Source organism: Cyprinodon tularosa, unplaced genomic scaffold, assembly GCF_016077235.1.
Source record: "Cyprinodon tularosa strain WSP-4 unplaced genomic scaffold, ASM1607723v1 ctg684, whole genome shotgun sequence".
Lineage (NCBI taxonomy): Eukaryota > Metazoa > Chordata > Actinopteri > Cyprinodontiformes > Cyprinodontidae > Cyprinodon > Cyprinodon tularosa.
Window position 1 is genome coordinate 211678 of NW_024039434.1, and position 23345 is coordinate 235022.

Sequence of the window (23345 nt, forward strand, 5' to 3'; positions counted from 1 at the left end):
TTATTAATGTAATTGTTTTCCTCCTGTTTGTGTGGGTTGTGTTTTTGTGTGTTTTCCCTCCACCACCAGGTGGCGCCTGGTTCTCGTTGGCCCTCTCAAATTCCTGCGGATGGTTACCTCATTACCGGAGGACTCTTAAGCTGCTGACTGCTCCTACCTCGACGCCAGAGTGTTTGCCAGTTTTGGGTACTCTAGCCAAGCTGAGTTTTGCTGAGTCAAACTGAGTTTTTGTCAACCTGAGCCTAACCTTGTTGTTTTTGTCTTTGCCTCTCAGCAGGAAGTCATCCTGCACACTGGATGTTTTGGACCTTCTCCCCCCGGAAGGATCGTCTGAGCTACAAACTGAGCTGGGGATTCAAACTGGAGGTTCGGATCTACTTTTCCCCAAGGAATTGTTTGAGCTACACTCTGAACAGGGAATTCATCTCCACAAGAAACCGTTCAAGTACCATAGGAAATCCAAGTGGCAGTCAGCTCCTACATTCCTCAAGGAAACACCTCAACCTGGGTAAACCCTGTTCGCCCTCCAGGGAACAAGTCTATTACTGGAACAACCCACACTGACTGGATTCAGCGAACAACACCTTTTTCTGGAAACTTGAGTCCTGTTGCCTTAATTCCCTTTGCAATCGAAGCTCAAATTTCCCACTGAGTCTGAACTAACCGCAGGAACTTCCCTTCACTTTTCAGTTCCGGTTCGCCAGTGTTCTGAGCAGCACTGGACCGATCCCTACCAGATCTCAATAAACCTGATAAACCTTCTACTGGCTCCATAAAGGAGAACTGCCTTGATTATTTCTGAGGCAATGAAAGGTTTAATGGTAGAGCAGGTACCCCATAAATGGAGGCAATAAACTCCCAACAAAACCACCAAGGTTTCAGATCTTCTCTGCCTTCCTTCTTTCTCTCAGCCCTTTGATTACTTCCAATAACCACCAATAGAAACAAACCTTTGTTTGTATCCAGATGTAACTTAACTGACTGAACTCTCTCCATGCTTCCCTGCACAAGCCTTCACATCTGAATGACCCTGTTTGGCTAAAACGCTCATCAGGTAAGTGAATTAAAGTGGGTGTCATAGGCTTTACAGTAGTTCTTGACAGAAAGCTTCAGTCCATCATTGATGGTGAAAAGCAAAGCAGAGACATTTGAAGACATTTGGTTTCTTTCCAGATCCAGGTAGATCCTTTTCACCAAGCCAATGGAAAACCATCCTTTTGCTCACATTCTGTATTCATGGTAAAAGAGAAGGAAACTAACCCTTTTTTAACTACAGTAAAGCCAGTTTTACAGGAAGATATAATAGAGGACAAAATAACAGTTCAGTCTACAGTACCTGCACTGGTATAACTTCTAAAGAAAAATTCAGTGTCTGACTGATCACTACCTGAGCTTAATGCCATCATCTTAAGCATCAAAACAGCATAAAAAAATAAAGCAACGAAGCAACAGTTTTGTTTTACTGTTTAATTTGTGGAGCTTTATCATTGTAGAGGGCTCAGGGTTAGTATTCATTTAAGGTAGTCATGGTTAACATCTTCAGGTGGTCAATGAGTAGAAGATCAAAACCATAATGTAACTCATAATTTAAACAAAGGGTTTGGTATTGATTAAAATAACCTGCTTTTTTATTCTTGAATTATTTTGAGGGGTAAAAATGTTTGCCTTCATCTTGATAATTGCTGGAAACTCCATGCCAGCTCTCAGGAAAAATATAAATATACTAAAAAGGTTTCTCTGAAGGCTCAATATTTAATGATACAAAGCTGATATATGGAACAACACTTCATTAAATCTTTATATATATATATATATATATATATATATACACATTTTATTATTTTACACTATATTTACAGAATTGACTACTGAGTTGGGAAGGGACTTGATAACGCTGGTGGGTGGCAGTTTGGATGGATTTATGAGTGGCAATATTTATGATTTAAGAAAATCTGGGTTACTTAAAGTGACATTAAGATGATTGTCTGAGCTAAAGTTTTATGTATGTTTTTGTCTATGCCCATCTGCCACTCGAAGCAAAGTTCCTGCTCATGCTGTAGATCTTGGTTGAGCTTTTATGTTTCCCCCAGGCTCCAAATGGGATGATGACGATGGTGGCGTTGTCCTCCGAGCCATACTGCAGAGCCTGAAACAGAATTTTATCCACTTATTTGGGTTGGATGACGTTCGTTTCTCAAAGAAATGCTGATAATAACCTGGACTGATCAAGTTTCACATTTGTCATTTATTAATAAACAAAGTTCAGATGCCAAGAGCCCAAAAAGAAAAGAATATTTAAACCCTAGAAATGTATGACTGCTTAAAGATTTAGAGTTAAAAGGGTTAAATGTCTTTCAATGACTGTAAATGTTTTGCAGTGTTAAAGGGGTCAGTTTACTGGATGTATCTATAATGTAGAGGATCTCAAATTTGAGTTTGGACCATCTCTGGTTTCTGAGAACAACACAGGTTGAAGCTCAGTTATTCTCAAATTATGTCTAAATTTCTTAGAGTTATCAATGTTTTCTCTACAGTCCTTTGCAAATATATACCAAAATAAATGGATTTTGCATTGCACGTCTTTTGCATTATTGCCTATTACTTTGCTCTATTAATGATCTACCTGCTGAGAAATGATTTCTGCTGCTTCAGTGGGATCTTGACACTGGTTGATGACATCACAGATCTCCTGATCACTCAAAAGGAAGTTAATACCATCTGTGGTCAAAGCCAGGAAGGAGTCATTTGCATGTTGGACCTGCAGACATGGAGGATGTCTATGTGACATGCTTATCCAGAGCAATAATAACCTAACTGGCTAGCTGTCAGAAGTCTACAGATCCAAACTGACTGGGAAATGATGTTAAGTTTGGATAGCACTCACCGAAAGTCGACGTGTTTCCGGTTCTGCGATTACGCCGCTGGATTTAAGGTGGAAGTCTCCGATACTGCGCGTCATGGCGAGCCGCCCGTTAACGTTTGCTTGACCGACGCTGTTCCATGACAGGAAACCACCAAACCTTTGGATCCTGAACATTAAAAAATTAAACAGGATCAGTTATTATTCAAGCAAAACTATGAGGCATTTAAATATACAAATCACTGGTTGTGTGTTAATTTAGTTCATTTTGTGTTTTAAGAGCATATTAGAATACTTTCTAGAATTGACAAGATGGTTCTGACAAACCCACCCATCAGCAATCTGTTGACTTGGCTGTGGGTCTAGATACGGCCGAGGCGGTGAGAAACTTGGGGCAGGTTTGTTCGACAATGGAGGGACATGAGGGCGAAAAAGAGCGAGGTAGAAAAAGGTTCCCATCATTCTCTTGCACCTCGCTCTTCTAGCTGATCCATCTTCATGAGATGTTTCCACAATGGTGGTCAAATAAACAAAACAAGCCGGTACGGTACCAAACAGGATATACGCATAGTGTAGAGCGGATATAGATTTGACCAATCAGCAGAGATGGCAAAAGTACTCACTTTCCATACTTGAGTAAAAGTACAGATACTTGTGTTAAAAAATACTCTGGTAAAAGTGGAAGTACTGATTAAACTTCTTTACTCAAGTAAAAGTAACAAAGTACAGGCTTGTAAATTTACTTAAAGTATAAAAGTAAAAGTAGAAACCACTTTTTTCATGCCGTTGCCTACATTTTAAATGGATGTCTACCAATAGGACTAGATCTCCGTTGTGTTCATTTTCAATCATCTCGTCGTCCATACTACTATGCTAACGCCACCGCCACCAAGCTGCAATGATTTGCCGCCAATGAATACCGCCGAATCTGTCGATTCATCTTGTAGTGGTGCGTCAAATGCAACGTAGATTCCCATCCAATTAGATTGAATTTGGTATTGATGACGTGAAAAATAACGGTAACTCCATTGAAATGATTCAAAACTAAAGTAACGAGCCAATTTTTTAAAATGTAAGGAGTAGAAAGTACAGATATTTGTGTAAAAATGTAAGGAGTAGAAGTAAAATGTCGCCATAAAAATAAATAGTAAAGTAAAGTAAAAATATCAGAAAAATCTACTTAAGTACAGTAACGAAGTATTTGTACTTCGTTACTTCCCATCTCTGCCAATCAGAGACCTCCTGTCTGCGGCACTGTCTGCGGTCGCCTACATTTTAGGAGAGGTGCACCAGAGTGTCTGCAGTGGGAGCATATTTGCGTTCACTACGACACACACGCAGACGACCTGGTTTCTGAGTATAAATCAGCCTTTAGATCTCCATGGGAACAGCAGATCAGCTGGAAGGGATGGCCAATGATTGGCTCGCAGTGGCCATGGCCCCCCTGCTCCCCCTTTAATAAGGAATTTGCTCACTTTATAAATTATAATTTTGCCTGATATAAAAAGCAGTTTCTTAGAGTATCACACAATTTGTTGAAGATTGATATGATTAGATAATTTACTTAAACTAAAACAACTCTTCTGCTTTAGCGTACTCACATGAACAGCTTCTCTGTAAAGACTTTATTTTCCCCAGCACTAAATGATTATCCCGTTTGATTGATGTCCACAGCTTGATGGGGGCTCGCTCTGCTGTTAGATAACACCAGCTGCTTATAGCTGAAGGGAATCCCAAACCTGTCGACCTGCAGCTCTGCTCCTATTTCAGCTCCTGGATAAGCTTTATGAATACTGACTTTCACACTATTTATACTCGGCGAGTTGATCAACTGTATGGGAAACCTGAACCGTAGTGTTGCTGTGTATGCTCTGAAGCTGAAAGTCCTCACAGCAAAACCTCAAACCAGACAACAATACTGATGAATCTATGATCAGCAAACTATGATGGAAGGAGCTGCAGGGAGGTTTAACTGCATTAACAGAAGACTGTTAAGGCCTAGTCTCTATTTGGTTAGAGCTTATGTTTTAAGCAAAGGATTTAAAATCTCCAGAAACCTTCATGCTTAAATAAAGAAGCTTTAAATCATTATTAAGTAGAAGATAAGGTCAACCACTATGAATCCTAGAAAAGGAAATCACATTGACTTTTGGGTAGGTAGACTGCGGAGGATTAGAAGTGTGTGTTTTATTAGTTGGCAAATAAATACCAAGGCAATATTCTGTAAAAAAAACAAATAAGCAGAGGTGGATAAATGCGGCTCCAGGGTGCAAAAACCCTGCAGAGGTTTAAGTGATGGAAAGCAACAAAGTAAATGTGCTTGATTTACTTTTTTTGAGTATATCTTTAATTCAAAACCTGGCAGATAGCAGCCATTAGGACTGAAACTGGACATCAATGTTTTAGAGGATATTATACATAGCTGATACATTTTTTTATATCTGTGCAACTATACAACTGTATAGTTTATACAGTTATACATACTTGCAACTATCTCAGAGCACAAGCGCACTGTTATAACCCACTAGGCTTATAGTGTCCATAAATAATGTAATTATTGTACTAAAATTACTTATTTCTATCCTTAACTCCCTAAAGAATTCTAATATACATCTTTGAAAAATGCTTTATGAGTTTTCTGAGACACTTTTTATGCTTTTTACATCTTCGTTAAACTGCTTCTCTAATGTCATCATCATACATGCTCAGAGCGGTCCAGCAAAATATGATTAAACCATGTTTATCTTCATTTTAGCTGTTTCTTTCTTTAGATTATACATAATATACCATAATGTTAACAAGAAAAGGAAACATAAAACCTAAAAAGACTAGATTTATGTTTAAATGCAAAGCTGAAAAGTTAACTCCCCAAAGGAGCAAAGGATCCCATTTCCAGTGCAGATCAGGGGCAGATGAGCAATTAAACAGACAGAATTTTAAGTCTTTTTTTTTCTCAGGAAATACATTATGAACCTTTATAGTTTAGTAAGCTTACTATTTTTGTGAAGGGAAAGCAGGGAAGAAGGGAAGCATACATAAAAATTGTGAGAAGTTCGGTATCCATTCTTTGCCTGTTTTTGTCAACTGTAATGGTTGCTAAGCAACAGAGCATAAGGCCGGTGAAAGCTAGAGAAGGCTGGACCTGTTTGAATCCAAGACCAAATCTCTTCCAGCCTCCTTATTTTCCAGAACCTCGAAGGACCCAATCCTTGAAGACCGGCTCCTTGGAGGATGCAGCCTTTGAAATCGAACACACCCTGTGTTTCACAAGAGGTTTATTTTTGACAACAACCCATGCAGCAGCAACTGTGAGTATGCTGATTAAAATGATGATAATTTATTTTTTTATTCATGGATAATATGAAAATGAAAATAGTTTGCTGTTTTTTTTCATTTTTTTTATTTATGTCAACTGTATTAAACACAGGTGTCTTAGTATTTGCACTATTTTGAATTAAATTTAATGAAATTTTAAATTACAGCCTCATTCAATGAACTACATTACCTTTTACCTTAAGTTTGTTTTTAACTATTTAACTATGTTGCTTAAAAATATATGAGAATTTTTTTTTTTCCGGACGCTTAAGATATGCTGTGTTGGTAAATCATTTTAGCTTTCGGTCAATTTGGCCAGTGGGTCAAAAAGTTAGCTTTTAACCCTGCACATTACTATTACTATCAAAGATTTATTTGTATAGTAGTAAAAAAAAAATGACTCAATACCGTTTTCTCTCGTCTTTGCGGTCTGGTGTGTGGTCTTTTGTGAGTTTATTGGCATGTCCCTTCCTGCACAGCATCGCCCGGCTATCACCGACGCTGCCGACCACCAGCTCTATCCCATCATGCAGCAAAGCGACTGTTGCTGTTGTGCCTGATTTCAGAAACGATTCTAAAAAATGAAGAAAAGAAAAAAGAAAAACTTAAGCCACTGTTGTTTGGTGATTTGATTTTCAAACTATAACCAAGTTTGCAAATCATATTTTGAATGTGCACGTAATTTGGATCATTCAGTAAATGGTTTAGTAAAGCGGTTTACCATTGTTGAAGAAGCTTAGGTGTGTGTGTAAAGTTTTATCAGCATCTATAAAGGCTTTCTGTAAAACTTTCTCAAGATCTTGTTCTTCCTCCAAAGCGTCTCTGTAGGAAAACATCCAGGAATTTATAAAATTCAGTGGTCAAAATGTCGTATTTGGTAACTTATTGAGGAAATTGAATTCAACCTGATGAACTTCTCCATGAAGGTGCAGCAGTAGTCGGCAGCGTGTGGGCCGCCATGGCCATCGAATACGGCGAAGTACAGCAGGCTGTCATCAATACGGGCAATACGCAGTCTGTCCTCATTCTCTCTCCGGAGACCCAAAATAGACGCGCTGCCAACCCGAGACAGACTGATCTGAGAGGAAGACAAATATTACCCTCCATCTACTTGGATACAACAACATTGCTCTCAGAAGTTTGACTTTCTATTGTTTATCTGTTTGTTTACATATTATTCAATCAACTCTAAGCCGATTTTGAACTTGAACCATCTATTTAAACAAATTAATGGTTTGTATACCTGTTAGGGTTGTCACGATACTAAACTTTTCAACTCGATACCGATACTAGGGAAAATATTCGCTACTCGATACCATTTTCGATACCACAAGGATAAAAACAAAGACTCCAAAATTCAACAGAAATATTTTCATTAATAAATAAAATACAATAAATAAACACAATAAAGGTTGTATGCTCTGCATAATATTATGCAAGCTTGATAAAAAACTTATAAAATTCAAATTAAGTGTTCCTTCCTTGGCTATGCTTTGCACACATAACAATGACACCAGCCAAACCAGTTAAGAAACAAAAATAATTCTCAGCAGCTGCACCTCTTACAAAAAAAAAGTCTGAAACCGAAAAGAGCACAGAATTATTCCATCACACAGTGTTCAGAAAGTGCATTGTCCTCTATTCTGCACTTTAGATGAATGACTGCTTAGGTGCCACTGGTGACGGCACTGTATCGATACTTTTAAAAACAAGTATTGTATCCGGATACAACATTTCAGTATCGATACTTTTTTGAGTTTCGATACTTTTGACAACCCTAATACCTGTGGAATGGGTTTTCCATAACGGATACTTGAAGGCAGTAATATTGGTTCTTCTACACGGTTGTCCCAAATACCAAATGAGTCCCAGGTTACTGGCCGGCCACTGCCGTCACTGTCGAACCTGACCGAGCCGCTGGCCCGCCGCACGCCCACCAGCCCCAACAAAGGTCCACCAACCTGCATGAAACCCCAAAAAATCCTACTGTAAAGAAAATCTGCAATAGTCATAGATACTTTAGATATTTTATATTTTGTTAAATAACAACATCAATTATAAGTTAAATAACATCTTATGCATCTATTGATTATTTGGTCTTTTTGAGGATTTGGAAATCTTCCAACTAAATAACTCACACCTTATGATACCCCTAGGCCCCATTAGTATTCAGTACCTACTCCCAGCTAACTAGTCCTGAAGAATCTAGTAAGAATATTTTAAATACTTTACTGTTAGCTCAGTCAGTAGCCTGTAAAACCTGGACAACAAGATGGTGACAGCAGCATCTCATAACCGAGCCTTCTGACCCCATAGGTACAACTTCGGTACCTCAAAGGTACCCCAAGAACTGTTGTAGGTACTCTAAGCCTGAACAGCGTAAACCAAAGATACCTTGAAAGAATTAAAAAGGTACCATGCTTCTACCATGTCTTAACGTATCTAGTGATCCCCTCCTTCACCTGCGTGTGCATAGTTTTATACTCTGACTCAACCCTCTTCACCGAATTACAGGGTCTGACCAGGAGATAATGCTTCTCTTTAGGTCTTAATGTTCACAAATCATGACAGAAAGAATATTTTAGTACAAAGATTGATGTTTTTAAAAGGAATGTTAGGGGACCAGCCAAGGGCCCATCAAGGAAAGCAGGGAAATTTTGAATCGCTAGTACTGAAAGTACGGTACCTAAATATCAAGAAGGTACCCTTTAAGCATATTTTAGACTTCTTGGTTGGACCACATTTGTACTCATTAAATACATCATGAATGTAAAGTCATTTTAGTACTTGTTAGCTTTAAAATACTTTAAAATGTTTGCCTGTTAATACCATTTGGGTATACAGTTAGTAGCATTTTACCCTTCAAGTATTGGTACTTAAAGGGTAAAAATTCAAATCTCCTAAAGTCCTAGAAATGACCTACAAGGTATTATGGAAGTACCATATAGATATTCCACAAAGAATACCTATGATGTATACTTTTTGTTTTGTTCTTTACATTAACAACCACCTATTCCAGAGGCCTCCCATAGAAAATCCATATCCTATAGGTACCCAGTATGCATCCTATATACCCTAGCAGTTGTACGTATGAAAATAGTATAGGTATATAAAAAACATTGGGCAACTACTAAGAAAATAAGGTAATTTTCAATATGCAAGAGTTACCCAAAAAGGGCCAGATAGGTGCCTCATGGGATCCTTGTAAGTACAATTGCTCCCATTTAAGCATCCATTTCACATATGCATTTATGCATATGGTACCCTGTAACTGTCACAAGGTATTTTGTAAGTTACATGCAAGTAACCAGAGGTAACTCATAAAAAATCTGTAGGTATCCTATAAGAGCTCCCTATATACACTATGCACACCATGCATAACATCATTTCCTTTTAGGTGCATGTGTTACAAATAGGTAGCTGTTAACTACCATCATGTACACTGTAGGTACCTTAAAAGTTCCCTAAAGGAATCTTGTAAGGACCTTGTGATAACTAACTTCTACCAGAGGATGAAGGATCAAATGGGGAACTTTTGGATATGAAGTTGCAGACTGCCTCACTGGCATAACATCCTCATGCCAACCTAAGGTCGCCTCAAAACCCTAAAAAGAATAGCATGAGCCCATTATCCCCTGTGGGCTACTGTACGAAGAATGAACGTAAAACTCTCCTTGTCTAGAAATAAAGTAGTGATAACTGTTATGATAACCTGGCAATGAATTGTTATTTATATAGTTAAGTTTGTCTTAAATGATTCAACAGAATCATTTAAGACTGGGTAGACAGATTCACCTGCCCAGACTGAGTGGAGGCCTCCAGGGAGGATTGAACAGCGGCGAGGGTTTGTCTGCCCACGGAGAAGCGGCCACAGCGTAGAAGGTTAAGCAGTGCAGGAGACGACATGACTGACTGTCCTTAACAGCTGTAGACATTTTGCATGAAGGAATTAAACCAGGAAACTTTGCACATTTCAACATATATACCCCATGGCACCCCCATCATTATTACATTAATTACAAACATCCAACTTCTAACCTTTAAATATCGAGGGGTCTCTTATTTAGAAGGAGGCAGTAGTGAAATACGGATTCATCTATGAAATAAAAATCCTCTAAAGTATTGACATTAACAGGGATTACATTCCTCATACCCCTTATGAGCCCATTATTCCTTTTGTGTATGTTTGTTCCACAAATAGCCCTGCTGCTCAGCGTTTTCACCACTTCCTTTCCGTATCAGTCCCCTACAACAGAATCAGCTCTATAAATAGTCAGCCTGACCTATAAAACCATTTCTGCTTTGACTTTAGATTTTAAAAGCTTTATATAAAACTGATCCCCTTCAAGCGAGGTAAACTCTGAAGCTGTCACTATTTCCCATTTTCTGGTGAGGTAATTTACATTTTACTGGGCCAGATCGGATCACCTGCTGCTGACATAGTTGGACTGAAACTCCCTCCGCAACAAACACCATGGAAGTTTCTTGGTGAACTTGACCTTCAGAGTAGCTTCAATAACAAAAGCACGGGACTTGCTGATGACAAGACCTCAAAAAGCACATATGTTTTAACGGCTGAATATATCAGAATTTAAAGTCATCCGAAAAAATCATAAAAACTGAGGCTGAATAAAAATTGAAAATCAATTAACTATTTAAAAATTTAAAAAATAAAAACATTTTACAAAATTGGAAAGACCCAAAACAAAGAATTGATAGATAATTCTGTTTATTTCTTAAATAAATAAATAAGTACTTAAAATAAAAAGGTTCCTTATCAATATGTAGAAAATAAGTTTATTACATATATATAATTAAAATATAAATATTTATACATATCTCATTACATTCTTTCTTTTAAAGAAAGGCACTTTGAAAGGAAAAGTAAAATTAAAAAATGGCAAAAAAAAATACAAAAGCACATGTAAACCAACCTCTTCACGTCATTAACAGATAATTTTCCCGCCGTTTCAGTTTCCTAGGCAACAGGTGTCCAGCAGCTGCCTTGAGCAGTCAGTGGTGCTCGCCCTCTGATTATTCACCTCACCCTGAACTACTGGGAGGGGTTTTAACTACCCTGTAGCTGACCAATCAGAGCACGGCACATCCTGACGTCAGAAAAAAAAAAAAGTTCAAGTGTTCTTTAGCCTTATCAGGTTCAAACTGTTCTATCTTTAAAGCAAACAGATTAAAGCAATTTATTCCAACTATTTTGGATCAACAATGTATAATTTTATAATAATCCTAAAAGCATTATTATTATTAATATTAACCACTGTGTTTTTATGTATTTTTAGCCTGTGTGTCATGATGGGTTCACTAAAAGCGACCCAAGAATGCAGAACACCACTAACGGACACAGGGATGAAAGTTTAACAAGTTTATTATACACAAGCACACAGAATGTACTGGTTCTGGTTCGGGGCCTGGATACTGGTTCACCGGAGTCTGCGTGAGAGACAGTTCAGTTAGCGTTGCCAACAGAGGTTTGATTTCCAGAGGATCACTGATTGTACCTTGAGGGTTCTTGAGGTTAGCTTTGGGAGAGTCACTGTTGGATCTGGAGAGGAGTTCAACAGCAGAGTCCGTTTGCTGCTTCAGCGTCTCACGTCTACAATGAACAGACCTTGGTTTTGGGTTTTCCAGCTCTAGTCCAGAGCTGCTTGGAGGTTCTCTGAGATTCTTCAGGTTTGGCTCAGAGGGTCGGCTCGGCAGGTTAGCTCTTCCAGAGCTTTCACAGAGGAGACACAGGTTTCCTGGAAGACAGAGACAATAATTAGAATCCAGGCTGGATTCAAAGTCAAAGAGTTTCACTGAGGATCTAGGCTTAAGCGCTGACCAACTGGAACAACACTGCGGCGTTGAGGCAAGGTCTGAAGACAGATTAAGTAGTGGATCCTCTGATGGTCTTGATAAGCTGCAGCTGTGCAGGAGGCTCCCTCAGAGGATCCACGGCGGACTCTGCTGGAGAAAGGTGGAATTTCTCCAGCTCCCAACACTGTGTGGTTTTTACATCAAGGTTTTTTTGTGTGGCTATTCTCCCTGGTGCCCCCCCCCAAAAAAAAAAAAAATACATAAACATATGAAAACAAAAAACATAAACATACACATAAAAAAAATATTATAACCCACTGTTTATATTAATTCTTAGATAAAAGTATTCTTAAAAAAGTATACTTTCAAAGCATTTTATTTTATAAAATATGTTATGATAGTGAGGCTAGGAAATGTAAAACATTATGCAGACTGTTGATTAAATACCTTTAATGTGAGTTAAAATAGTTATTTAAAGACAGTTGGAGGATTAATGGTGACAGAGAATTACCTCCACATGCTGCATGGTTGAAACTTTGTATAACAAATAAAGGATTATTCAGCAAAAAAATAAAAATAATAATAATAAAACAAACATAGATAGGACTTTGGAATTTCACTAAAAATATATATATTTTTTGTTTCTCCAAAGCACTTTTCCTACTGCAAAAACAATCTAGAAAAACAGATTTCTTAAATTAAGTGTATTTACTCTTAATTTGGGTAGGTAAGTAAGAGGATTTGCCAATGGAATGTGTATTTTTATTCTTAAAATAAGATAATTAGATAAAACTCACTTGAAATAAGACAATGCAATTGTTATTTCTTATTATAAATGTAATTTGTCTTGTTCCATTGGCAAAGTGTCTAACTTACCTTTTCAGTTCAAGAAAAAATACCTATTTTAAGAAAAATTGACTTATTAAGATTTACATTTTTTGCAGTGTAGATATGCGCTATGAGGTGAAACAGAAAATTAGATTAACCTGAACTGCAAATAAAGCACTGGTTTTATAAAATGGTTGTTTCGCGTTCTTCTGTTTAAAAAAGTTGTACATTAAAACTGTGTTAAATGGTTAAAAAAGATAGTAAAGACTAAATAGAAAACAAGAAAACAGCTGAAGAGTTTGTAATGAACCTTTATTAAATACATCATCCTTACAGTGTGTTCCAGTGCATGTAAATAAAACATAGTGGAGTTTCCGTTGTTAACATGAGCGTCATTTAAATGTTTCTGAATTATTTAAATAAATGATGAAGCTCCATCAGCAGCATCCAAGGGAGCAGAAGGAGTTACAAAACAGGCTGGGTAGGTTCAGGGAGGAAGAGGAGATGGAGACAGAGGGGGGGAAATGAAGGGACGAAGCAGGGAGGTTTGATTTACATTCAAGGTCCTAAATATCAAAAAATAAAAGCAGACAGGGAAAATTCATGAGGCTAGAGGAAGGTGTCAGAGGAACCATTACTGTTAGATTACAGTAGCTGCTAAAAAGTAATGCCGGAAAGAAGAAACTAAAGGAAACATTTAGGGGAAACTCAAGGGAAAGCTATGTTGATAGTAGAATAAAACTTGTACAAAGTGGAAAATATGAAATTCAAAGGAGAGCTTAGTTAAAACGGAAACAAGAAAAAGCAGAAGATGATTTAGGTAAGAAGGAGACTGAAAGAAAAGCTTAAGAAGGCCTCACAAGAGGAAGAAAATGGAAGGTAAAAACTGGGACAAGAAGTCAAGAAAATGTAGAAAGCAATTAATTAAAGAAAAGAAAAACAGAAAGGAAAGAAATAAAATGCGAAAGAAATGGGAAAGAAAAATGAAAAAGAAGTGAAAATTGATAAAAACAATGGAAATGGAAGTGACAGGAAAATAAAGGAGACGAAACGTCTTTAAAGCAAATTATCCACTCTCCGACTGGAAGCTTTTTGCCCCAGCTTGAGTGCTTTGTGCAGAGTTTCATAAAAGAGAAATTGGATTAAATATTTAAAAGGAATGGAGCTGCTGTCCTCTTAGCTCCACATCAACAACCCTAGTGGCTTAAAACTGAATATGTAACACCGGAAGACTGAGGTACTGACCCATTGTACTGTTTGAGAAATAGACACATCTAAACATGTGCTAACATCACAGGATGTGGTCTACAGTACACGTTAGTTTGACTCTCTACTATATTATAACACAAAAACCTGAACAGTGGAAAAGATTAGGAACAAGCCTTAGTGATTTTCTTACAAAAATTACTCCATTAAATTGCAGGGGAATATTCCTTTTCGCTACATATTTATTCAAGATTAATGTGCCATAGCTTGGAATTTTCATGACTGTCAGGGCCAAGTGAAGAATGCTTTTATGAAAAATCATCAGACAAAAGGGCAAGTATCCTGAACTCTTCAGACCGGAGCACTTTCTTGAGGCTGAGTCAAATATTTGTTAAAGGTCTCTTTTCCAGGCAGTGCCCTCGTTGACTAACTTTATGTGTGTTTAAAGTCATAGGGAAGTCATATTTAAATGTCAAATAATTCTGCTTCAATATATAATATATAAATGTACTCTTTATCAGACCATATTGTCCCAAACGAAAAAAATCCTGTCTTAAAATCTGTGTTTTTTTTCTTCATTATCTTATGCAGGCCAGTTAGTTATACGTCAGCTTGTACACCTAAATTCGGCCAATCATATATCAACGGTCATCTGTCAATCAAATTTTTTCAGTCATAGCATCTTGATTCATATGTCACTGCTGATATACGCAACAGTTGAAATAAGAAACACAAATCATTTACTTTCCCATTGAGTTCCGTCCCAGTGTTCAAGGAGATGTATGTCTTATCTTCAGCAGGCTTAGAGCTAACAGAACTGGCAGCGTTGCGAGGCAAGGGCTGAAACATGTACGGCTGGAAGCCTTCTACACCAAACCAAGCTTCTGCCGCCCTGGCTGTCATGATCTCGGCGCTGATGGTTTGGTTTTTTCCTTTGCTCCTTGCTTTCCTGTCTAATTGGTTCTGCGGCTGATTATCGCCGATCATTTCCACCTGGTTCCTCTACTATTTAAGTTGTGTGTTTGCCTCCCATCAGCGCCAGGTTATTCTTGTGTTTTTGTGATACGTTCCCCAGCAATCTGTAGTCTGCCTGTTTCCCTGATCTTGACCAGTTTCTGCCCTGAGGGTTTCGAGTTTTTGCCTTGCCCCTGTCTGCTCTGTTTGTCCTGTCTGATCCTGGATTCTACCGGCTTCTGAACCATGAACTGTCTTCTGACTTCGGCCTTGGATTTCCCTTCTGGACTCTGTTGCTGCTCGGCGTCTGCTGCGCGCTCTCAAGGAACTCTGGGGGCGTCTCCCGCCACAACTGCGGTCAAAGCTCTGCAAACGGACTGAACTTTGAATCAGGTCAGTGACTTTGCTCCAAGTCGTGTTAAGCTCCATATCCAGTCACTGATCTGTATTCTCCCATTTCTGCAGAGATCCGCCCCGCAGCAGACGAGCAGCCCCACGCACCTGTTTTATTTAATAAACGCTTTGAACTTTCCCACTGCCTGTCTTGCCTCAAATTCTGAGTCCTACATTCTGAGATCATTACACTGGCGTCCTCTTCCACAACATCTTCGTCCCCACTTTCCTCCTCTAAATAAAAAATGTATGACAGAGGAGACTCATCCATGACCTCCGACACAAAACTCTCCTCCTCTTGCATGTTTCCGCTGTCCCTAGCATTCCTTGACAGTGTCGTTTCTAAGTCACCAAGTTAGTTCTACTTGGTCCCAATGTAATTTCCCATTGGGAACCTGATAGCACTAAGATGCTAACTGGTTAGCAAGATGCATCTGACAAACCTGCCACAACCAAACTTGCTTGCGAACCTTCCGCCAAAACAATCCCGCCCCCTTGATAATCAACAAATCACATTCACTTTATTCACTCGTGTAAAGTCGGGCACCATTCGGGAGAATTTGGAACTGCAACGGTTGGAAGAGCCGTTACTCTACGACTTTAAATCAAATATGGGAAACAACAGGGATGTTCTATAATTTTCCTGAACTAAATCCAGCTGAGAGCAACTAAACTCGTGTTTGAAGTTGGTGAACCTCCTTGATCAATCTCAGTCCATCACGGTGGACGCCTTGACGCAGCAACCAAGAAACTTTCTCCGTCTCTTCTTCAGCTTGCACCGTGTGAAGCTGTTGTTGGAACAGATGGACTTCCTAAGTATCCGAATGTGTCTCTCCTTCTCTCGGATTTTCATCTCCAGGTGGGACTGGATGGCCGTACCAAGAGATTCTAGGTCTACAGAGGCACCATAAACCTCCCAAGTCATCCCTTGTTTGTCCCACAATACCTCTGGAGGCTTTTCAGTCTGCCCTTTAAACCCATCCTCGTTCGCTTTGTTGGCCTGTGAGTTTTTCTCATTGTTTTCCTCCTCCCAGATGCTCTCAGAGCTAACATCTGGGTCTTGTCCAATCTCTGACATTAGTTCAGGGTTTTGGTGGAAGCTATAAGTGCACAGACACGCAGGAAGGGAACTCGCCTTTTCAGGTACAACAGAGGGAAGTATTGATTGGCTGCATAGCTCAATCTCAATCTGGCAAACATGTTTGAGGGGTGGAAGGTAACTAAGTGATGACTGACAACTGGGGGAACCAATCAGGGATGAGGTGAGAGGTCCCTGTTGGAGGCTGGGGCTTGTAGAGACAGAACGTTCAACCACTTCCACCTCTACCTGAACGGCCACCTCTTTCCGCTCTCCTGAAAGTTTTTGGAGTCTTTGAGACTCAGTCTTGGCTGCAGTCTCCTTGACGTTCTTCTTAGTTGGTGCATGAGTAGATGAAGAAGAAATGGGATGAAGAGGTGAAGAACAATTCACTTCATTCTTCTTTCCATGAACTGGCATTTTCTGCTTTTGCTCTCCTACATTAGTTGCCCGAGGTGATGAGATGATATTTGTGTCTCTTGGGTGTTCCATTTTCCTCAGGCGATCTAATTCCCTCCTACTATCTCCCAAAGGACATTCCTTCTCAATATTCTTGTCCTCTTGGGATATTTCCAACCCTTCTTTAGTCTGCACCTTATTCTCACTAGATCTTAAATGTTTTCTGACAGCATTATTGTCTAGTTTTGTGATTGAGTCAAAGGTAAGACCTCGGGTCAGACAAGTATTTCGGGGTGAAATGCCAGGGTCTCTTTTTATAACTGCAGAAACTTCAGAGGTATGTGTTAACCCTTCCACTGTTTTCGAGGTCACCACAGGTCTTGTTTTAGGACTAGAAGATGTCAAAGGGGCCAGTGTACCTGAAATGAAAGCAAAATGATCTGTCAGAAAAGGTGCTTGATGCTTTTCAAAGCAACTTGTCTGATAAAGTTGGAAAGCATAGAAAGTGTGTAAATGTGTTCCAATCTAATGTGCTGGTAAACTCTAAAAAAAATTTTAGTCTGCAATTGGCTTATTTTGCTACTCAAAACTTCCTTGATTGAAAATTACATCAACTCTAATTGACTCATTGTCAACTAAGGGCCTGATCTTAAAAAATGTCATATTGCTAAATTGCAAGTACCACTTTTATTTCAGTATGTGCAATGAGTGGGAGTGTTTTGGGTAATCTACAAAGATTGTTACAAATTTTCAAGACCTCCAAACTATTTCTGTTCCATCCATTAAAATGAACAGATTGCAAGCTGTAAAGCTGTATTTGTCTATTGACATACAAACAGATTAAACCAGGTTTTTGCTTTAGCGTCTAATAAAACATAACAGTGTCTTGTGCTTGGTTAGATTTTTACTATATTGAGAAAGAAATATTTTTTTCATCTTTTACATACATGCTACAATATTTAAGTTCTGTCAGATTTTTCTTATTTTTGCTTGTGTCAGGTTTGTCTAACTGTACAAATATGTTTATCTCAGCATATGTCATTGCACCACTTCCTCCTTTGCGGAAACAATCACCACAGATATTTTTAATTGAGTTTTTGATTTGGAATATCTTTTTGCATTTTGAAAATGGTACCATTTACACATCCTCAACCCATGAATTTGTGCCATTTGGTCATTCGAATATGATCTGCATTTTGGCGAAGCCAAACACATACACAAAAAAAATGGTTTGCATACATGGTCTGCTGAACGGCAAACACCAATCACTTTGCACCTTCTTTGACGATCTAATCTGCACGTACAAACACGTGGAAGGTGTTTTAGGACACGCAAACCTTCTTTACATCAGGCACCAAGTGTTTTGCTCTGGTATGGTCATTCAATATGGCTGCCGAGCCACTGTTCAAGAGTTAAATTGAGGAAAAAAACCTAGAAATGTTTGATGCCAGCTGTTATACTCCATTATATAGTTGGATCTGGGGTGTCTCTACACAACTGCATGGTTTCTGATTAGATGAGATCTAAAACCCAGATCCTAAGTACTTGCAACAAAACCTCAAAGTTTTTTAGACACTTCAGATAACCTTGGTGACTGAGTCTCTATAAAACATTTCAAAACACAGGCACAGGCCTTATACAGAGAAAAAAGTTCAAATCATTTGTACTACTAGAGTCGGGTGATAAAGACCCTACAGATGTAAGAGGTATCTCCACACCCTAAAACAAGTTGCGCAAAAAAATCTTAAAGGTTATGACTGAAATAAAGTTTTACCTTGCTTCTGTTGTATTTTGACGCTTGGATTGTCATTACCTGGAGAAGAACTTGGGCTCTTCTGGTTCTCCCCGTTTGATCCAGTTGAAGTAGAAGCAAAGTGTTTAGAGCTGGATCCTGGATTCTGATATGCTAGTACAGGAGAAAGCCTCAAAGAGGACAGGTCGATGGGCGTTGACTTTGAATCAGACTGAACCTGTTCAGATCTTGATGGATCTGACTGATTGTACTGACTCTTCAGATTCAACCTGAGCTCAACAGCAGAACTTGCAGTCTTGATGCTTCCGCAAGAGATGGGGGAAAAGGAAACACCCCCGAGAAGGTCCATATCTAAGGAGGAGGTCGGCAGATTAGCTAGAGAAGCTGTATTGGTAACGCCCATCTTAGGTTCAGATCCTGAGCTGGTAATGATTGTGGGATCAAAACTTGCTCTGGAGCTTTGAAGACTTTTAGAATCATGATTATTCTTTGAGTTCGTCATTTTGGAAGCAGCCGTTTTCTCAGAATCTTGGTGGATTTTATTGCTTTCTTTTGAGGTTTTCTGATCATGCATATCTTTAAAAACAGTTTTTAGCTTAGGGTTTGGACTAGCTTTGGATCTCTGGAGCTTCTTTAACTCCAAGCCGTCCTTAGATTCCACGCTACTTTTTGAGGCACTGCTGCTTTTGGAATCCAGTGCATCTCTGGACCCAGACTGAGATCTGGATTTGGAATCCAGACTATTTTTGGATCCTTTTGTTGCTTTCAGGCTTTTAATAGATTGGACAGCAGTTTTGGATCCAGAAATTGCCTTTGAATATTTACCCTTAAGACTCTCCTTAGACCCTGATACGTTGTTGTTTATGGTCCCTGTAGGTTTTGCCAGTAAGGATGGCTTTGGACTCAGAGAGGTTTCAGAACTTGTAAAAGCACCTTGAGCTTTGTTAACATCCTCAAGTTGTTGGTCAAATGGAATAGTTGAATTGACCAAATCAGTTTTTTTGGTTTTGGCCATCATCATTGGGGTATGATTTGTAATTTGTGGGCTGATATTGCTTTTATCCCCTTTTTTGTTGAAGAACTTCGGGCTTTTAGGTAGCTGTAGTGTTTTGGATGATGTCTCAAGGTGAATTTCTTTAACATGTCCATCTTTCCTGTTTGCTTTAGTCTTTAAGTTTGGTGTGACATTTGCAGAGTTTGTTGTCAATTCTGGCATTAGTTCAGGGATTGGTTTAGCATATTCTCTTAGAGGTATTTCAGTTTTAACTTTTTCCATAGGTCTTTGGCTGAGATTCCCCTCCACACTGTTTGGTTTGGAACTTAGTGCTGCTGAGCCATGTATTTGTATCTCGGATGTAGAGGGATTCTCAGTGTGTGGATATTTAGGCTTGCCTTTGTTTTTGACAGTAGTCTGAGTTGTTTGCGAGCCAGAAAAGGTTGGGATTTTGCTCTTCATTTTTTCAGCTGGTAAAATAGTTGAAAAGTCCACAGCTATTGCTCCTTTATTACCAGTTTTCCCCCCTCCTTTACTTTTATCGTCCTTTTTACTCCCAGAATCCATCTTGGAGGTCTCTTTAGTGGGGCGAGGATTGCTTGGTGAGCTTATATTGAGATTAAGATTGAAGTTTGGTTCTGTATCCCAGCTTTTGTTTGAATCCGTGTTCACTGGAGAATATGAAGCTTCTGCTGGTTCTGGAGCATCACATTCTTGTTGGAGAAGATCTTTTCTTCGTTTCATGATATATGGGGGATAAAAACTGTGATCCCCAATGCATCTAAAGACAAAAAAAAATCTTAAAATTATCCAACTGAAGATCTGCACCTGTATTAAAAGATGAGAGAAATTATCAAAATCACAAACTTTAAAAAACATCTCAACTATTGATGTTAGCAGGTTATGAAACATGAAATATTTATCCAACACTAACAGTATGTCTACAGTTGCTTACAAGATAGTCCCTGATCTTTAAAACATTATATTACTGGATGAAGCATAGAAGATCAAATAACAAAAACTATGTTTAGAAATGTATTAGTTATATTCATACCTATTGAGGCTCTGCAGTCATCAGTTATGGCGAATTAGAGGTTGAATTTGGAAATCCTGCCCAGTTGAAAAGCAAACGTTTAGCTGCTCTGTTTTGTTCCTCCTCAGCGCTCCAGAGGAGGCAGCAGTGAATAAATTAATAGCAGATGCAGTGAAAGAGCTGAGAGCGGCTTTTGCTCCTCCTTCTTCTCTTTTTTTATTATTAATTTTCTTTAACCTTTTATGTATTAAGGTGTGATGCAATGTTTTTCCTCCAAATGTATTTGCTCTCCCAGTTTCACCTCTTAAGGGTATTTTCTTCTTTTTGTCTTTGGCGTTAGATGAGGTAAAATCTTTAACGTTGAGCTCATGAAGCTCAGCTGTAAATGTCCCGTGCTTTGATATCAGCAGGGATCTTTTTCTATGACATTTTGCTGTTGAAGCTCAGGGGGCCCTGAGCCGTAGGCCCTGTAGGCCGGGCGTCCAGAACGTTACTGCAGGGCAGAAAACAGACGAAAGGGGATCGCATGAATGCTTAAAAAAGGAAGTTGACTTTTCTTACACCTAATGTAACTTTTTTTTCTTGAATTAGTGTTGCTTTAGAGGCGTGAGTTGGTTTCTTAATTCTGCACCGCATGATAAAAAACCTCTACCGTGTCAGAAATACTTATGAATAAAAGCTCTTTGAGAAAGAAGCAATAGGGCTGGAAGCATGGATGAAATTTTGCTTTTAGTAGTGGGAGTGATGCAAGTATTGTTTAATATAACTAACTTTACGGTGTATGACCATCTAATCACGGACCCGATTCAGTGGGGCATCAGATGTTTGCAAAGGGAGCTTCTCAGGAGTGACAGTGGTGACAGCCAGTCACGGTGAGCCAATCAGGAGCTTGTGGGCAGCCTTAGCTCAGGGAAGTGGGCTTCAACTGGAGCTGCAGTTTTCCGCTTGGTCCTAGTGCTCGACTCATTTTTTGGATGGTAAAAAGTGCAAGGGACCAAAACAGAGATTTGAAGAAGTGCGGCGGACATGCGCCCCCCTGCCCCAGCCCCCCAAAAAATTAGGTCCATGCCTGGAAGACTCTCTTAAATAGAAAAACATTTGGGTAGGTGTGCAGCAAATATTGTTTCTTCTCTCCTGATGTTTATATGGCTCTAAGGACAATTAATGAAAAAGTTCTGAAAAAGAATATGCTGGTGAAAAATCTCTGTCATTCAGGTAATAGTCATTCTAAAAAAAAAACAACATTAAATTAAATTCACCTATTCAGCAAGGCCAACAATTCCCTTTAATGACCCCCCCTTTCAGACACTTAGACGGGTATGGGGCATCGCAGGCTAACAAAAGAAGCCAAATGACCCCCATACCAAGGGGGTGGACCCGTTCGTCTGTTTAAATTTGCATGTTTTCCAAACAAAAAACAAGGTTTTCATGGGCTCCTGTATAAAACCTCCAACTCAACGCTATTTCTGATATTTTGAATTGAACAGGTTTTTTGGATGGGAAGCGAAACATCTTCAAACTTAGACACCCTGTCTGTAAGAAGGAGCGCTACCGCAGGTCATTCATTCCTGCTGCCACCAGACCCTATAATAATGCACTATAACCACAATAACTCCTGTAAAAACCACTGTACAGCTACATTATAGTTTTTTATTTATTGACTGTGCAATATTTTGTGCAATATGCTGAATGTGCAATATATGTGAATAGAATAGTCATACCACTACCTCACCGTTGTTCCTCACCTACTACACTTTAATCCACCTGTATATAAGCTATCTGGATAGTACATATTTTTCTTTTTTTTCTTATTTCTTATTTTTATTTTGTCTTTCATTGTGTGCGACACAGGTATACTTGCACCTTAATCCTTATTTATCTTGATATACTGTATATATTGTTTATTATGCACCTTTTTCCTCCTTGTTTGCACCTTCTTTGAGTTCTATGCCAATATGTGACAAGTGAATCTCTTCGCTGTGAGATCAATATAGCTCATCTAATTAATCTAATCGAATCAAACTTGGAAACAAAGTCCAGTGGATTGTTTTTAATTTTCTTTTTTTGGAATTCTGAAAAAGAAGCTATGCCTACATGACGGGGAGCCCATTAGACACCTAACTGAGGATTAACATAATGTTGCATGCTTAAGTTACAGAACCTGAAGAGAGAATCACTGCTTAGAGCTGATCTCAGAGTTACATCATTGACATTTCATAATGTAAAATCCTTTATTGTCCCACAATGGGGAAATTCACTCTCTACATTTAACCCATCCCCTTGGGGAGCAGTGGGCTTCCATTGTGTGGCGCCCAGGGAGCAGTGTGGAGTTAAGGGTTTTGCTGAGGAACCTTGTGGAGATCGAACCGGGTACTTGCAACCTTCTAAGGGCACAAGCACACTCCTCCAAACAAGTTACATCTTTGACATTTCTTTTAAATAATTAGAAAACAGAATGGGTGATTTAAAGCTGCAGGGTTTTAGAGAGACAGATTACATTACAGGCCTACCGTAATCAAGGTTTAAAATGCATTCCTTTTAAAAAGTAAACAATAATTCACTTCAGTTCACTAAAGTAACATTCAGAGATTCAATTCTTAACCTAACGGATGCTGGATCTGATATTTGGTAAGCTGAGCGACTGGGACATTAGAAATAAGCTCTCATCTTAACAGTTTTTCTGTGCTGAGGATGACATATTCACTGCTGCAGAGATCA

At 38.9% G+C, this 23345-nt stretch overlaps 2 protein-coding genes across 2 annotated transcripts; both read right to left on the minus strand.

Moving 5' to 3' along the window:
- Positions 1 to 1457: 1457 nt before the first annotated feature.
- Positions 1458 to 11229, minus strand: LOC119771658 (protein phosphatase 1K, mitochondrial-like). The gene is made up of 9 exons (XM_038267773.1): positions 11110 to 11229; positions 9971 to 10100; positions 7960 to 8136; positions 7081 to 7253; positions 6897 to 6997; positions 6584 to 6749; positions 2885 to 3029; positions 2624 to 2758; positions 1458 to 2146 (listed from the first exon to the last, which is right to left on the minus strand). Exons 2-9 carry the CDS (start codon positions 10079 to 10081, stop codon positions 2015 to 2017), a joined length of 1140 nt encoding a protein of 379 aa, XP_038123701.1. The 5' UTR covers positions 10082 to 10100; positions 11110 to 11229; the 3' UTR covers positions 1458 to 2014.
- Positions 11230 to 16007: 4778 nt separating this feature from the next.
- On the minus strand, positions 16008 to 20849 carry si:ch211-149b19.2 (G protein-regulated inducer of neurite outgrowth 1). The gene is made up of 3 exons (XM_038267789.1): positions 20649 to 20849; positions 18661 to 20422; positions 16008 to 17266 (listed from the first exon to the last, which is right to left on the minus strand). Exons 2-3 carry the CDS (start codon positions 20336 to 20338, stop codon positions 16080 to 16082), a joined length of 2865 nt encoding a protein of 954 aa, XP_038123717.1. The 5' UTR covers positions 20339 to 20422; positions 20649 to 20849; the 3' UTR covers positions 16008 to 16079.
- Between the last annotated feature and the right edge of the window lie 2496 nt (positions 20850 to 23345).

What these genes read in the sequence shown, in the direction of transcription:
- LOC119771658 (XM_038267773.1), bottom strand. Translation starts at nt 10,081, where the DNA reads ATGTCGTCTCCTGCACTGCTTAACCTTCTACGCTGTGGCCGCTTCTCC. An exon ending in TTCATGGAGAAGTTCATCAG is followed by an intron (nt 6,998 to 7,080) that starts GTTGAATTCAAT and finishes GTTTTCCTACAG; the next exon opens with AGACGCTTTGGAGGAAGAAC. An exon ending in CAGAAATCATTTCTCAGCAG is followed by an intron (nt 2,147 to 2,623) that starts GTAGATCATTAA and finishes ATTCTGTTTCAG; the next exon opens with GCTCTGCAGTATGGCTCGGA.
- si:ch211-149b19.2 (XM_038267789.1), bottom strand. Translation starts at nt 20,338, where the DNA reads ATGAAACGAAGAAAAGATCTTCTCCAACAAGAATGTGATGCTCCAGAA. An exon ending in GAGCCCAAGTTCTTCTCCAG is followed by an intron (nt 17,267 to 18,660) that starts GTAATGACAATC and finishes CTTTCATTTCAG; the next exon opens with GTACACTGGCCCCTTTGACA.